The 14,702-nt window shown below is 45.6% G+C and overlaps 1 protein-coding gene across 1 annotated transcript in view; it reads right to left on the bottom strand.

Moving 5' to 3' along the window:
* Nucleotides 1-13,689, bottom strand: part of LOC133232122 (protoheme IX farnesyltransferase, mitochondrial) — a 109,020-nt gene extending 95,331 nt beyond the window's left edge. The window contains exons 1-3 of the mRNA XM_061391125.1: nt 13,607-13,689; nt 8,531-8,664; nt 6,452-6,773 (exon numbers count right to left, since the gene is read on the bottom strand). Of these exons, the coding sequence (XP_061247109.1) occupies nt 6,452-6,773; nt 8,531-8,664; nt 13,607-13,649 (499 nt within the window). The 5' untranslated portion in view covers nt 13,650-13,689. The remainder of the gene's footprint in view (nt 1-6,451; nt 6,774-8,530; nt 8,665-13,606) is intronic.
* Between the last annotated feature and the right edge of the window lie 1,013 nt (nt 13,690-14,702).

Genomic DNA, 14,702 nt, shown 5'->3' with positions numbered 1-14,702 from the left:
GAGGGTGAGGAATGAGGAGCAGAGGCCAGGGTGAACTGTGGTGACCTGGACCCACTTTATGCAACAGCAGGACTGTGCTGGGGCAGCTGCGCCCCCTGGAAAGGAGAGAGAAGGGGCCGGAGCAGAGAGGATGCAGAGCCCTCCTTGATGTCGTTCTCACCGAGTCGAGGTGGAGATGACGCGGAGGCCCTCAACCCGACGGGCAGGCCCCCACCCACACGGCCCCCCACAGAGGGTATGCCTGGCAGGGGCGCTGGAGAACACGCTGAGCACAGACACCCTGTGTGCTGAGAGTGGAGGCAGACCATGGGAGAAACCAGACTTGGGAAGCAGGGCGCTGGCACGGTGGTTTCAAAGCCACACTGGAAAAACCTCTTTAGAGCAGAAGTTCCCTTGCTGGTGGCTCCCTCTGCACCTCCTTCAGGCCACAGGAATGTGTTACCAGTAACAGACTGAGAGTCTCCGTCCTCCAGCTGAAAACGCAAAAGAGGCACCCAGGGATGCCACGTCACACTGGGAGGGGTGTTCTCGTGCGCTTTTGTATCTTCACAAAACATCACTTATTAAAAGAAAAGGCCGCCAAAAACAGTGGCACAAAAAGATATTCACAGAATTAGGATTTTTTTTTTAACTGTAGAAAACATTTACATTATGATCTTATTTTTGTTTAAAAAGCAAAAGTATTTGAATGGCATGTATAGAAAAACATTCTGTGTGTGCGTGTTAGTTGTTCGGTGTATCCGACTCTTTGAGACCCCATGGACTGTAGCCCGCCAGGTTCCTCTGCCCATGGGGTTGATTTTCCACGCAAGAATACTGGAATGGGTAGCCATTCCCTTCTCCAGGAGATTTTTCCGACCCAGGGATCAAACCCAGGTCTCCTGAGCCAGGGAAGCCCCAGAAAGACATTCTAGAATACACCAAAATCATCAAAACAGGTCTCACTTGGATGATTATATTTAGAATTATAAGGAGAGTCCCATCCTTCCCATTTTGGCTTTTCTGTATTTTCTATTTGTTCTAAAAGTAAAACTCAGTAATGCAAATACTGCTTTAACATTTATCAAGCATACAAATATTAAGGTAATTATTTCAAAATATATATTAAAATTTAAGAAACTATAACACAGTATTTTTAGGAAAATGTGAAAAATCTTTTATGTGGTATCTGAGAGCTGATAATTATAATACATTGACCTTTAAAAACTATAAGCAACCTAAAATAAAATTGCATCCTCTATTCTTGGGGTTTTTATTTTTTTTTTTCCTTTTAATAAAAAACAGCATTCTAGGTTCCGGAGAAAGAAGTCCAAAAACTAGCAGGCTGCAGTTCACATCAGTTCTGTCAACAGCCTAATCTATTGGCTTCAATAAACAAATTATTTTAGTGTTCTGGTCTCAAAAAAAAAAAAAAACGTGCTGCAGCTTTTCAGCACAGACATTATTCAGGAAAACATTTCTGCTTTTTATTGACCCATATTAAGTGTTAACTTGGTTGAGTCACCAAAGTGTCTTATGATCCTAATCCAAATAAAATTTCTTCACCCCAGTGTGGTCCTTGCAACAAACTCCAAAAACATATTGTAAATAGCTCGGCTGGCAAGAGAAACTCAAGGGAGACACACTATAACTTCTTTATAAACTCAGTCTTACTTCCTTTCATAGAAAAAAAACAAATCTTTAAACGGCATTAGCTCCTTCAGACTTTGGCCCAGATCCTGGTATAAATGCAAAAGCCCCATCCTGCTGCTACTCTGCTGTCCTACAGATGAATGGGACACATGGTCACTACACGGCTCTTCCTTAGTCTACAGCTTATTATCCTTGGTGTGTTACAGCTATACACGAAGGAGGCAAAGGAAGAAAGACAAGTTCTATCAAAGTGATAGCTGCCTCCCAGGTATTTCTGCCTTGGCTATCATGACCTATAAATGAATTGCCCAAGATGTAAAGAGTCCAAAAGAAACCAATTGATAAACACCAGGGATTTTCTTTAAAAAAAAAAAAAAAAATCCTGCAGACTCCAAGACATGTATGAATTCAAGTCATAAAATAAACAGGGAGGTAAGAGGTCAAATAAGAGAGTTGGGGTCACTCGAAGGGTGTTGCCTCTTTAAATGGAATAAGCAGAAGGAAATGACTTGAATTCAATTAGCTCATCCAGAAACTGGGGGCAGGGAATATATAAAATGATACAAGAGACGTTTACTGCCGGGACTTTTCCATCTGTGGCTGCAGGGAAGGCTGCTCCCCGACCCACGTGTGCATCTTGCCCGTGCACACCTCTCCTGTGTGGTCCAGACCTCCCCCCCCAACCCCCTGCCTACAGCTGCTCCCATGCCAGTCATGGCTAGGGTTGCTCAGGCTCTCACGGGAAGGAGGGGGTGAGCCCTCCACGCCCGCCAGACCATGGGGGTCTGTGCTGGCCCTCTGCCAGCACATCGCCTCCCTCAGTTTCTCGAAGGGTGGCCCAGGACCACCAGCATGCAATCATCTGCACCCGTGCCAAGGTGCAGAGCTCCAGGTCCCGTCCCAAGGCTCCGGGATCTGATCCCTGGGGATGGTGTCCAGGAAGCGCCACGGGAACACACACATGTGCCATGCGAGCTTCTCAGCAGACTGAAGAGTTGAGGCACATCCTACACACTGCACAACCGCCGCTAAAGAGCGATTTAGTCATGGCTGGAGATTTCAGACCACGTTTTCAGGATGAAGCCCTGCTTGGATACACATCACTCTAAAGGTACAGAACAGAAAAAGCAATACAACAGCTGGAAGGAAGGAAGATGCTCCCGCTAAGCCCCCAAACTGATCCTAAACCAACTGTCACCCTTTCCCATATACCCCTAAAGAACTAAGCATTATGAAAACAAACTTTAAGACGTCATTCGAAATTAAATATTTAAAAGTACCTCATTTGAGACTCTAAGAAGAAGAAACACTGATAATTAGTTCCTGATTTAGCAGCCTGTCAATGTTGACTTCCTAACTGCCAGATAAAACAACTCCATGGCCAGGCTTCCTAGGAGACCTCTAGCATTTAAGTGTTGATCACTTCCTTTATGGGCCCTTCCGTGATTAAGCCCTCTCCTGTTTCCCTTCCTCTGACCACATATTCCCTTGCAGGCCCCATTACACACTCTGCCCAGTCCTTAAAAGCGGACTGGCCCCAAAGTCTTGTCCTTGGCTTTCTGCTCTGGCCACTTTACACCTGACCTGCTCACCACCATGGCTTCAGGTCAACCCTATGCTGAAGACCCTATGCTCTTCCAGCCCGGGGGTCCTGTCCTTCACAGCTAGCGTTCCCTGGGCAACTCCAATTCCGTGTGTCCAGTACTGCCCTCCCCTCACACCTGGTTCTCCTCCCTTCAGTACTGCCATTCTTAAGTCTCAACACAATCATTCATCCAGTCTTTGCTGGAAGTTCTCCAAGGGCAGGGCAGCAAAAACTCAAGGGCCTGCAAGTTACATCACCCGGGTGATGCATTTATTTTTTATTTAAGAAACGAGTGTGTAGGTTTTAACATGGTCGCCTCTATGCAGTTTCCAGATGTCGTTCCATTTAACATTCAGTACACCCCTAGGAAGTAAGTTATCATTACTAATTCCACTTTACAGATGGGTAAACTGAGGCACAGACATATGGAACTTGCTCAAGGTCACTAAACTAGTAAGAGCAATGACTTGAGAGCAGGGACTCTGGCCCAGAGGTCACTACACTCACTTTCCAGGCCACGACTTTTCTAAGGCAATGACTCAAGTCTGCCAAGGTTGTGTGCCATGAGCACAGAACCAACAGCTGTGGCTACGTTCCAATAAAACTTTATTTACAAAAAGAGGCAAGCCTCGCTCGACGATGCTATCACCAGTTTTCTCAGTCACTCCTACACCTTATGGTGAAATACCTCCGACATGGTCCCCAAACCTTAAAGAATATAGTAAAAATATAGAAGTGCCTGAAAAAAACACAAGTGAAGGCTTCTATAACCTCAGGGTGCTGAAAATATTTCTAAGCATTAAAAAAACCAGTAAGGCTTAATACATGAAAGTTAAAAATTCCAATGGGGCAAAATAAAACAGAACAAAACATCACCAAGTAAACATCATAAACAGAAAAAGCAAAAAGAAAAAAAAGAAAAGGCAAAATGTGACAGAAATATTTTCATGCATGTGATGGATGAAATACTGATGTTCTTTATTTATTGACTGCCAAGAACAGGCCAGAGCAGGACTAAGGGAAAACCCTTGAAAGGATCTGACTGGATATGGGGACAGACTGGTCTCCAGGGAGGCGGGAGGACTGAGCACGGTGGGGAGGACGGACACGCCCAGCTGCTAGGACAGGGGTGGGAATGGGGGACAGGGGAAAGGGAAAAAGCCTGTTTCTGGGGAGGAGCTTAATCATTCTAGGTTACCATGTTCCTTTAAACTCGGGCAGAGTCCAGGCAGGAGGCATCATGAAGGGAAGGGAAGGTACTCTTGAGTTGGTTATGAGTAGATGAGAAAAGGAAAGTCAGTACGGCAGGAAGATGGGACAGAAAGGGTAGTTAGGACCACATGCCTCAGGAGTTCTGGACCTCAGCCTGCGGAGAGGGGGTGCAGAACCTCACAGGGCTAACGAAGGAGGTGAGACTGGAGACGACGCTCTCCACAGAGAGCAAGGAATTAAGACTGACTCCAGGGTTTCCCATCTGGGGGAAGTGAAGAACGCTGGTGTTACTGACAGAAGTGGGGTGATAAGAGAAGTAATGTGCCAGGCGGGTGGGAGATACTGCAGTGCACACAGAGAAAGACGGTCCCGCTGCTGGGGGAACTCGCTTCCGACACCTGCAGACAGAGCGGTCTCATCTTGAGGGTGACATCCTTACGATTATATCTGGGGTCATTCTTAACATGTCAACACATGATTCGCACACTGCTTGTGTAAGTGACACAAGGTAACTTCTGCAGGAATGTGATGACTGCTCAGCCATCGTGAGACACACAGACAGCACCTGTGATCAGGCCCACTGTTAGTTACCCTGTGCAAGTCTGACTGTGATCCTCAGCTCCTTTGTCAAATTCCTGTGTCTATCTGTCATCCCTCCAAAAAGATTTAAAGTGAGCTTGGTGGCTGAGGAAAGAAGTCATCTCTTTACCTCCTTCTACCCTGAATTTCAGGCTCAACTCTTGAAAAACAAACAACCAACCACTACTTTTTCCCTGATTTTCTCTACTCCGAAAATGCTCTGTCTCATCTGTTCCTTTCCCAATTCTGCCTCAGTAATATTACTGACCACTTTCTGTCCTCCAAGAATACGTAGTGTTACTATATTATCCACCCATTCCCCACCTGTATTCTTCACCTTATTCTCATCCAAGGGCTTCTCTGGTGGCTCTGGCGGTGAAGAATCACCTGCAATGCAGGAGACGCAGGTTTGATCCATAGATCAGAAAGATCCCCTGGAGAAGGGAAATGGCAACCCACTCCAGTATTCCTGCCTGGGAAATCCCATGGACAGAGGAGCCTGGTAGGCTGTAGTCCATGGGGTCGCAAAGAGTCAGAGAGGACTGAGCAATTGAACCACCACCATTCTTATCCAAGAAGGAAAGGAGAGACCAGGCCTTCAGTCTGCAGGGTGGGCCAGAACATGCCTTCTAACAGGATTAGCACAGAATAAGCCATTTTGAGGTTGAGCTATTAGATGAGGTGACAATAAAGCTCGGCCAGACTCCCAGGGTGGCTGTAACAACCCAACGACATGACTCATGGGTTAATACCCAAGCAGATACAATAAAATTTGGTGCAGTCTGCTAGGCTTCAGCAAAAACATCTGGTACCAAACCTCTTTGCAGAGAAGCAATCTACATCCCTGGGAACGTGGGACAATCCCAGAGGCCCTATGAGAAGCAACCACAGCAGTGAGCTGGGGGTCCCGGCGCCTGTGGGTCCACGGCCCATCAAGCCCAGCAATGCAGCCCTTCTTGGTTTCAGAACTGAATCGGGCTACATTCTCTTACTGCGTCTTTACAGGACAGCAGCTGTAAACACACAAAAGACACGGAAGCAAACAGGACAGACATTCCGTTTAACTGCAAGTAACAGACTCTTTTTAGTACAATGTGTTGTTGTTGTTTAGTCTCTCAGTTGTGTCTGACTTTTTTGCGACCCCATGAACTGTAGCCTACCAGGCTCCTCTATCCATAGGAATTCTCCAAGCAAGAATGCTGAGAGTGGGTTGCCATTCTCTACCACTGAGCCACCAAGGAAGGCCACAATATGTTCACGGTAATACTATTTACAATTCTGCATAAACAAAATTCCAAAAATTTGATTTCAAATCCCAATTAAGTTGAAAAGAGGAAAAAATACTAAAAGAGGATCTACAGTTTAAAATATTCCTTCAGGGGCAGTAAAAAAATTAGTAGTTTGTTTAACTACAAGAATAGTTTCAAGTAAATCCCAAGGTACCTGTGAGTTTGATTTTGGACAGCCGGGCCAGAATTCCTGGCAAATCATCCACACGCAGCTTCATCTCTTTCCACTGCTTCTCTTCTTTCGTCTCTTTCCCCAGATCTATGGACCCCTCAATTACTGAGGTGGGTTCTAGTGCTATCAATGCTTTTTCACTTGGCTTTCTGGACAGAGACAGGCTGGGGGGTACAAGAGGTCTCATCTCGCATATTTCGGCTTTAGCCTCATCCAAAGAAGTTTTTTCAAGGAAAGGAGATTCTGCTGGTTCTGGCTTCGGTTTTATTTGCTGCTTCAGGCTTCTGTTTAGTTGTGTGACATACTGAATTTAAAAAAAAAAAAAAAAGGTACACATAACTTAAGGAAACTGAGGCCCAAAATGCTCTTATGTGGTTGTTCAATAACACTTTACATCAGTCCGACTTCTACAGTACTTAAAAGATGTTCCTACACCTTTATAAAGACTCGCTGAAATAACTCCTATTAGAGTATGTTACATGAGGGTCACTCTACTAAGATATGGAGAGGACAATTAACTGGTTTTCAGATTCTATGACTTAGAAAAAATCCTAGGGGTTTAAGTTCCCTGAAAGAAAGATAAACTGATTTCTTATTCATCTCCCCCAGGATTTCCCCCAACATAGACTCAGAAGCCGCAGGTTTAACATTCCAAATACAGTGCAAAAGTTTTCTAGACTCAAGAGCCCAAGTCAACCTGCTGACTTTCCCTGTGGCCCAGGCAGTAGTGCAGAGAGAGGCTCCAAGAGGGGGCCACAACCCAGGGCTCAGGACCATCAGGGCAGTGGGTGTGTGGAGAGAACTGGGCTGAAGACTCAGACAACCTCTGTTACCTAACTGGCAAAAAGGAGCCACTTAACTGTGGCTAACATCCATGAGGCACTTCACAGTTTTAAACAACATATATCGTTAGACTTTATAGGATCATGTCTCAGTCAGTCTTCTCAAAAACTGTGAAAGAAGACAGATGATTACTAGTATCTCTCACTTTAATTTTCAAATGAGGAAACCAAGGCTTGGAAACAATCTAACAGAGCCAAGAATAGAAAACTAGTTAGTTACAGGTGCTCCTAGAACTGAAGCCCTTTCCTGATAACTAGCTAAGTGACTTTTTCCAATTACATTGCAAAGGCTTGAAATTACATACACTTGTCTGAGGAAGGACTTACAAACTCAGGAATGAATTCAGAGTTCTGTTTACATAAAAAAAGCACCCTATATATTTGAGTTTCTCTTCTAAATATCCATTATCCTCCATCCCCAACTTTATAAGTCTGATTATTACTAGAAACTAAAATCTCTCATCAAAATGAGTTTTATTAAGTTAAAAGATTTTAAAAGCTAACATGGACACTGTAAGGTTAAAAAAAAAAGATAAGAGAAATATCAAATAGGACTTCAGATTATGAATTTGCTATTCTTTCATGCTTGCACTGAAATTATGAGTTTTTAGCTGTGGTTTCTTCATTCTGCGATACTTTATGATTTGAGAAAGTGGCAAATGTAAGTTACCATGCTGACGACAACATGGAGTCAACCTGGTCCAAGGTCTACAAACAGACTGAGCTATATTATGAATGCCCACTGTAAAATGCCCAGAAAATCACAAGAACTCAATTTGTTTGAATCTGTTCAGAAGTGCATGTTTGAATCTCACTGCTGATATAAGAAAACAGGGAGGTCCTACTCTTGAAGCAATAATTTCTGTATTACTGATGTATTCACAGAACTTTAAAGAATTAAAAAAGATGAATTATACAGTTCAGCTTTTCCTAACTGTGGCCTACTCAAAACACGCCAGCAACTTTCTGTCTTTCTCCAGACTTAATCAATAAGGTTGAGATCATACTTTAAACTCAAGACACCAGAGTTATTCTGGTTTCAGTTAAGCATAATCAAAACAAGGGATTAACATTGTGGAAAAACTTAAGAGGGCAGGAAATAAAAGTCTTTTTCAACGAGTACTTGTTGCAGCTCTTCTGACAACAGGAATTTCTGAAATCCCCTTGTACAGGGAAAGTACAGGCAGAGAGCCCAGTGAGCACGGTCTTCTGAACCTACCATGTGCCGGAGGAAGTTAAAGTGTTGAAATGTGACCCACTGCTGATTGACGTTCCTGAGAAGATGCAGGAACCTACGAGGTGACTCCCGCGTGACTCTTCTTTCTAGATACCAGATGCATCCTCCTCCCCAGCCTATCAAAGAAAGAGGAAAAAAATTAAAACGGCCATTATGTATCACCAAGCGATGACTACTACTGCTGCTGCTGCTGCTGCTGCTGCTGCATCGCTTCAGTCGTGTCCGACTCTGTGCAACCCCATAGACAGAAGCCCACCAGCCTCCCCTGTCCTTGGGATTCTCCAGGCAAGATCACTGGAGTGGGTTGCCATTTCCTTCTCCAATGCATGAAAGTGAAAAGTGAAAGTGAAGTGGCTCAGTCGTGTCCGACTCTTAGTGACCCCACGGTCTGTAGCCCACCAGGCTCCTCTGTCCATGGGATTTTCCAGGCAAGAGTACTGGAGTGGGGTGCCATTGCCTTCTTCGAAGCGATGACTAGACCTACCCAGAAGCAGAGCCAGCACCGGTGGGCAGTGCATGTATGATGGGTCAGAACTCTGAAATGATCTGATTCAGACTCATGAATGAATGGTTATTGATCGGCCCTGCTCACTGTCCGAGTATAATTCTCCAGCAGTTAGGGAACTTGTTCATCTCAGGATCATTAAAAGTGAAAGTGTTAGTCACTCAGTCGTGTCCAACTCTTTGCAACCCCATGAACTGTAGCTCACCAAGCTCCTCTGTCCAAGGGATTCTCCAGGCAAGAATAGTGGAGTGGGTAGCCATTCTCTTCTCTAGGGGATCTTTCTGACCCAGGGATTAAACCTGGCTCTTCTGCATTGCAGGCAGATTCTTCACTGTCTAAGCCAACAGGCAAGCCCTCAAGATAATTATGCTTTTATTACATCAAACATTGAAATGACCAAACCATCAATCTCTTAGAGAATCAAATGTAAAACAATCAGCTTGGTCACTTTCTAAAGAGGATAAAATGAGAAGCCCAATTTTTCTCAATAAATAACTGTAAAGTGAGTGAAGTCCCTCAGTCGTATCTGACTCTTTGAGACCCCATGGACTGTAACCCACCAAGCTTCTCCATCCATGGGATTCTCCAGGCAAGAATACTGGAGCGGGTTGCCATTTCTTTCTCCAGGAAATAAGAGTAAACCAGAAAATAAATTTCAGATTAATATTTTGGCCATATCGGGTAAGCCAACTAAAAGACAGAGGAAATTGCTCTCACTAAAGTATGACTCTATCAAGCTAGTTAGGAAGAAGCTATTTTTGGTATATCCAAATGTGGCTTTTAGTCATTCGTCTCTAAACCTTCTCTCAAATATCAACAAACCCAATGCTTCTGTGTAAAGCCCCATCCTGGGAAAGCCTCCGACAGGAACACAGCACAGACATTCCCTGCCGCCCCCTTCTTTTAAGTCTTACCCATCACTTCTCCGTTCCTCAAACCCTAGGGTAATTTTTAATCTTCAAGCCATTTCTAGAGTTGCTATGCCTGTTTCCATCTGCTGAGGATCTCCACGTGGATGGCTTGTAATATGTCTCTCAGAACACTTTAGTCTCACCCTTATCTCTACTCTGTCCTCTACTGCAGATAAAACCATCGCCTACTTGAGATTCCAAGACCACCTTGAACTCTTCGTTCATCACCTAATAACCATCAGCTCCAGTCAACTCGGAAACACTGGTCAAATCTGTCCACTTCTTTCCCTGCCGCTGAGAGATACAGACCCTTATCATCTCACACTTGGATACCGCAGAGTTGTGGGATGCAAACCACACGTCCGGACTTTGGTTAACTCCTTTCCTCTCCAATCCCAGTCCCACAGAGCCAGAGGGTTTCTTTCTGAAGCCCAGAATACACGTCATTTGCCCAAACATGTACGTGTGACTCACTGTCCTGCCCCACGATTTCAGTTTGTTCATCTTTGTTTATGCATCTCCTTGCCTGCAGCGTCCTGTTTCCACTCTGCCTGTCAAATGTCGAAGTTTCTTTCAAGTAGTCTATCATTCCATACTCTTTTTTGTAGCACTTCTTAATGCAGATTGTTTCTGCATCATTTTTTTTTTTTTTTAGTTCACTGAAAGCGGAGACTCTGTCCTGACCTCTGCTACAACAGCCAGCGGACTGTCTTCCATATAAGAATGAGATTGAGGGCTGACGACTTAGTCGCCCACATTGCTCACCTCGACAGGGGGAAGGAGAGCTATCACCACCCCATGGTAACCACGGCAATTGTCTTAGATTGGTCTCCTCTTCACTGAAATCATATCCTCAGCCCTCAGGTAAATACGACATGCTTATTTTCCACATCCATGAATATGTGGTGTCTGTATATGTGTATAGGAAGGAATGGTAGTGTTGAAATCAGTCCACTGATTGAAATTTCCTTTGAATTTAGTCCTCTGATAGTCTATCTTTTTCTTGATGGTATGTATTTTTCCTTTCTTGCCTTGACATTGTTCTTTGGGATAACAGGATTTCAATATTAAAAGGTTATATCAAGAAGACACCAAGTTTTATCGTTCTACACCTTAATTTCAAAATCAGTTGTGAGTTCCACTGGTCCACTGAGAAATGTATGTTCCTGGGAGGAAAAGAACCATCTTGGAAAATATCTCTCAAGATTATGTGGATTAAAAATGAGACTTTATGGAAACAAAACCAGCTTGGAAACAGCACTTTTAAATGATGAAAATACTTCATTTAGTCAAAACAATCAGTGTCCAGAAATTTAAAGACATTTTGGCCCTGTGTAAAGAAATATAGGTTTGAAGGTACACATGGCTTATAACAAATGCATTAAAAATCTGGACACAAATGATCACATCCATTATTCACCATCAACACTGAGTCAAGATTGTAGGGCTTTAAAAATGAAGTACGTGGATATGAAATGGAAAGGTTCTGAAAGTTTTCAGTGGCTATAAAACACTGTTAAGCTTTTGAAGAACAGTCGGGCATGATCAGACCCAGGAGGGCACGTAGACACCTGACACAGTCCCAGTGAACCTTTCTGCCCGCTTCCCACCATGCTGCTTCCATACCAAGCACTTACAGTAGACCTTCCAAGTGTATCATAGCAGGCTGCACAGACCACTTAATAGCAGATCTTTTGGTGATCTTTTGGTTCATAGCTTCAGGAAGCCAAGCTGTCTATTAATTCCTCCCATACCAGCATCAAAAAGACAGATCCAGCAACAAACCATTTGAACCATAAGCAGCCCACTTCCTGAACTGGGGAATTCTGAGTAGTGAGGTAGATCTGTCCTATAGGAAGCTGAAAATACAGAAATGAAAGCAGAAAAGCACCCCATCCTGAGCAATGTATGCTGGAAAAAACCTCCCTACAGAGGAGGTAATTACAGCACTAAGAAAGGATGAGCTGTCTGAGAATGAGTGTCTCAGGTCAGAATTGAACACTCACAGTCAGGGATGGGAGAAGGTCTGAGATTGACCGTCTAGGGTCAGAATCGAACATTCACAGTCAGGGATGGGAGAAGGTAACAAATTCAAAAAGAACCACAGATCCTTCAAATAAAATGTTTCATCGTGGAAAATTCCAATCATATGCAATAGCAGAAGAATCCAATGAGCCCGCATTACTGATCCCCCAGGTTCAACAATGCTCAAATCTCTGTTAATCTTGTTTTAATCATCTATACACACTCCCATTTCTCACCCTCTTTGAGCCCTTTGAACCAGAAGAGACCTTTGAGATCATCTAGCTTAACAGCCTCAGTTTATAGAGGAGTAAACTCAATTCCAGAAAATACAGTTGATATGCCCTGAGATCACACAGCCAAAATAGACACACAGAATAACAATATTAGGAGAAAAGAAGAAAAAGGAATTTCAGAGTAATTGTGATCAATATTGCCAGATGGGAATTCCACTGAAGGTCCAGTGTTTAGGACTCCATTCTCTTACTGTCATGGGCCTGAGTTTGATCCCTGGTTGGGCAACTAAGACCTCACAAATCCAGTGGCTCAGCCAATAAAAAAAGTTTCTGGGATTTCCAAAGGGAGTCCATCTTGAATATGGACAATCAGTGACACATTTCCCACACATCAGTTATCACCCTAAACCACTGGGGACAAAACAATGCCTAACCTCCACTTTAATGTCTCCATCAGGACAAATTTCATTCATTTATAAACAATTACTCAGCACCAACAATGCACACCGGGTACTGTTTCGGGCACTGGGGACAGAGATGAACCAGACAGAAACCATCCCAGCCTTTACAAGATTCAATCTTGCAGTTGGGAGAAACATAGTAAATTGGTTATAAGCAAGCAATCAAAGGCTGTTCTAACCATAATGAAGGAAAGAGGGTGATGTGATAAGAGAGGGCCAGGGGTTCTACCTAGATAGTGTGCTCAAGCCTCTCTTAACAGGAAACATTCGAGCTGAGACCCAGGCAAAGGGCAAGAAAGCACATCTACACTAAACACATAATTGTGACAGGTCCTTGCCTGGTGGGATTATAGCAGGGACCACGCTAATGGTAGAAAGACAAAAACCTGGGGGGCGGGGGATGGTTATGGCCCGCAGTCCGAGGTGATCACCGTCTTTATTATTGTCATTATGACCCTTTATATTGGAACAAGGCTTCCGGGTTGGGGGGTTGGGGGGGGTGGGGGGACGGCGGGGAAGCAAAGCACTTGCCAGGTTCTTATAAGTGCAACGTACGAGTAACTTACACATCGCTAGAACCTAAGGCCCTGAGAAGCCAAGAGGCTCGGGGAGCCCCCAGGTTCCTCTCTCCTGAACCTCCAGCCTCTGAAAACTGAAAGACGCACCAGACATCGCGTTCCCTACCCACCTCCGGGAGCTAGGAGATGGACGCGGTGTGCGGACCACCGGAACCCCAATGCAAGACTAGGCCCTAGCTCCGAGGCCCCTTCACTTCAGGCAGCCCCGAAGGTCACTTCCCTCACCGATGCCCCAGCCGACCTCGCCAAGGGCTCCCAAGGTTGCAGACAGGCGGAACCACGGTGTCGCACGTGGCAACGAGAAGAGAATTCCCCCAAATCCGTGCCCGAGGTGGGGTGCAGTACCTGTCAGGAGGCGTGAGGAGAGAGTGTGCGGGGATGCGGCCATCACGCAAGAGTCCAGCCGCCCCCTGGGAGCCCCGTGTCCTCTCTCCTCACCGGTTGCTGGGCGCCGCCATCTTCCTTCCCCGCCCCTCCATGGGAAGAGCGACGCGTCCGGTTCGTCACTTCCGGCAGGCGCGAGGCGGAAGCGAAGAGCAGCTGCGGCAGGGGTTAGGGAGACCGCAGGTCAGAGTGGCCCCGGGGCAGAGGGGCCGGGGTCTGAGGTGCTTTCGCGGGGACGCGAGGTACCCGGGGGTGGCAGAGGCTTCCGAGGAAAGACTGCGCGCGACGGCGAGCCCCCGCCTCCTGCCCCGAGGCCGGCATCCCTGGCGGGTCCCGAGGGGCCTGGTGCTAGGCTGGGCTGGGCCGGCCGGGGGCTGCTCGCGGGCCGCTTGCAGTTACCTCCTGGTCCTTCTGGACTGCCAGGAGGAAATGGTTCTGGGGACGGTGCCTCCACCTTCCAGCACCGTCAGTTACAGCGTTACCATAGTCGCCGTTAAGGCGGGAAACGATGAACTCGGGCTCCTGGACCCCAAGCCACCCCGAGGAATCGTCTGAGCAACCCGGGATGAGGAAGGTGCGTGCAGAATTTAAGGTTTCGAGCTCTGGAGTGACTTCTGTATCCCTGGCTGCACCTTCTGGCCTTCTGACCTGCTAAACAAATGGCCCAAGTCCCCTGAACCTCGGCTTTGTCGCTGCAAGACGCAGATCCTAATAGTATATATTCTTTAAGATGGTTGAGAGAATTAAATGATGTCTCTGCAGTAGGTACCCAGCCAGAAGCCTGCCACGGCTAAGAACTAAGTTAGCATCTGTGCCCTGGTTAGGAGGGCAGTGGTCAGCAGCTCTCCCTTCGTCTGGTTTTGGTGTTGGATTTCTGCAAGTAACAGTGCACTGAAGGAAAGAGATTCAGTTTCTGAAAGAGGAGAGAGAAATAGGTAACTTGGTTCTAGGAGGATGTTTCTCTGTCTTCAGTGATAAGGTTGTGGGTGGCCGTTTGGGTCATCTGAGTAGATGCTGACTCTTTGAAAGCCTTGATGAACTTACTGCAATAGATAAA

Source organism: Bos javanicus, chromosome 19 (assembly GCF_032452875.1).
Source record: "Bos javanicus breed banteng chromosome 19, ARS-OSU_banteng_1.0, whole genome shotgun sequence".
NCBI classification, from domain to species: Eukaryota; Metazoa; Chordata; class Mammalia; order Artiodactyla; family Bovidae; genus Bos; species Bos javanicus.
The sequence above is the reverse complement of the archived record's forward strand: the minus strand, read 5'-3'. Positions and strand labels throughout refer to the sequence as shown.